The 2,038-nt window shown below is 39.5% G+C and overlaps 1 protein-coding gene across 1 annotated transcript; it reads left to right on the forward strand.

Moving 5' to 3' along the window:
• The first annotated feature begins 882 nt into the window (after positions 1-882).
• On the forward strand, positions 883-1,511 carry NCBP2L (nuclear cap binding protein subunit 2 like). The gene has a single exon (XM_034649035.1). It carries the CDS (start codon positions 883-885, stop codon positions 1,408-1,410), a length of 528 nt encoding a protein of 175 aa, XP_034504926.1. The 3' UTR covers positions 1,411-1,511.
• Positions 1,512-2,038: the final 527 nt, after the last annotated feature.

Genomic DNA, 2,038 nt, shown 5'->3' on the forward strand with positions numbered 1-2,038 from the left:
CTCCTTGCAGAAAGTGGTTGCCTTTCTGTTCATAGAGTTTCTGCTACTCTTTTCTTCATTCTCCAGCTGCATTCATAGGTATTTGGAATGGTTTGGTAGCTCTCTCACTGAATTCCTGGGACCAGACGAACTTTAGGTCTCCTGCTCCTCTGCCATCTTGGAACCAGGAGGTTTTTAAATAGATGGAGTATTCCAGTAATTACATATAAGGCCTTCTAAAGTCTAAGATGAAAAGCGGATTTATTGCTAGTAAAATCTAATCTTAATTTAGGTCAAACTTATGATGCCAGGAAGTTTTCATTTTTATAGAGCTACATGTACACTTGATAGTGTACATCTAGGGCCTTTTTGTCTAGTCTAACAATGCACTATATTGACTTCCATATTATAGACGTGAATTGTACATTTGGTATTTTACATTATGAGAGGGTGTACGACAACTGTATTTGTGCTTTGACCCTGATTACATATATATATATATCTGATTTATCAGATGCCTAGTCCTCGATCAGGAATGGTGGTAGCACTCATTCTCCATGAAAATTCGATCCATTTTACTGTTTTATGCCATATTTTCCAAGAGCATTCTGTTATTAAATGTGTTCTTTGGTAATAGATTAGGTATGTAAGAGCTGAGTCAACCGAAGACAGCGAAGACAGCGGTGTAGCTTCCCTTTCATGAAGACTTGCAAAGTTGCATTTTATGACCATGTTCTTGGGGCCTGGAAATTTCCATTTTGGGTTTGCCTTGACATGAGGTGTCTATGCATCAGGGCACAAACCTCTTCAACATACACAGGTTTGTGTTTCTGCTTCCTTCCCTGTCTCTATTATTTTTTTCAATTTAATCTAGGGTTTCGTTGGTGGTGTCACTGCTCTAAGATGGATTGCAAACAGCTGCCCTCACGGTATCCACTGGGCACCGTGTCCAGCGATCTGAGAATTCAGCAAGGCGATTCCTCCCTGGAGCTGAGCCAGTACCGGGACCAGCACTTCGATGTGGACGATGATGAACAGGAGAAATCACTGAAGGAAAGCTCCACACTCTATGTGGGGAATCTTTCCTTTCATACTACCGACAAGCAAATACATGAGCTCTTCGGTAGATGTGGTAATACCAAGCATGTATTTATGGGCGTGGATAAAATTAAGAAAAAGGCATGTAGTTTCTGTTTTGTAGAATACTATGACAGACTTGATGCCGAAAAGGCCATGTGGTGCCTAAACGGGACCTCCCTAGATGATCATATTATCCACACAGATTGGGACCTAGGCTTTAGAGAGGGCAGACGATACAGCCGCGGCCAACCTGGGGGCCAGGCAAGTAATGTGTTTTGTGAAGATTCTGATGTTGGTAGAGGTGGCTCTGGAAAACAGGCTCAGGCCTGTGATAGAAGAGGAATCCATTAGTGAAAAACCTGCAGCTCTGGCCCCTGGGAAAGTCTATTAAAGAACAACACCAGGTCAGCAAATAACCTGTTTTGTAACAAGTTGAAATTACTTTACGGGCTGAGCAGAGACCCTTTCATTGTATTTTTCCTCTCTGAAATGTTATTAAATGGCAGAAACAAAAACATTCTTTTGCTCTTGTCTTAATTTTGAAGCTGGTTGTCAGATATCAGTTTGACCATCCGGTGGTCTAAAGTGAAGTGTTCGTTAGGAATAAATTAGGTATAAATTAGGTATCTGAGTCAACCAAAGCACGACTACCATTTTAGGAAGATTTTATGGTCATGTTTTCAGGGTCTGGAATGATTTTTTTAAAGAGCTTTCATAAAATAAAGTCAAATCGATGGAAATTTAGGAAAATTATAAAAGGAATAAAGGCACATTATTTTACCATAAACACTAAAAAGTCTGGAAGAGTTTATAATGAAACAAAAATTGTCTTGCTGCACCAATTCCTACCCCAGGCTTACTCCCTAGGCAATAACTTTAAATTTTTAAAAAATATTTTATTTTTATTTTTTTTTTTAAGATTTCACTTATTTATTTGACAGAGAGAGAGCAAGAGAGCACAAGCAGGGGGAGCAGCAAG

This window comes from Ailuropoda melanoleuca, chromosome X (genome assembly GCF_002007445.2).
Source record: "Ailuropoda melanoleuca isolate Jingjing chromosome X, ASM200744v2, whole genome shotgun sequence".
Lineage (NCBI taxonomy): Eukaryota > Metazoa > Chordata > Mammalia > Carnivora > Ursidae > Ailuropoda > Ailuropoda melanoleuca.

What these genes read in the sequence shown, in the direction of transcription:
- NCBP2L (XM_034649035.1), top strand. Translation starts at nt 883, where the DNA reads ATGGATTGCAAACAGCTGCCCTCACGGTATCCACTGGGCACCGTGTCC.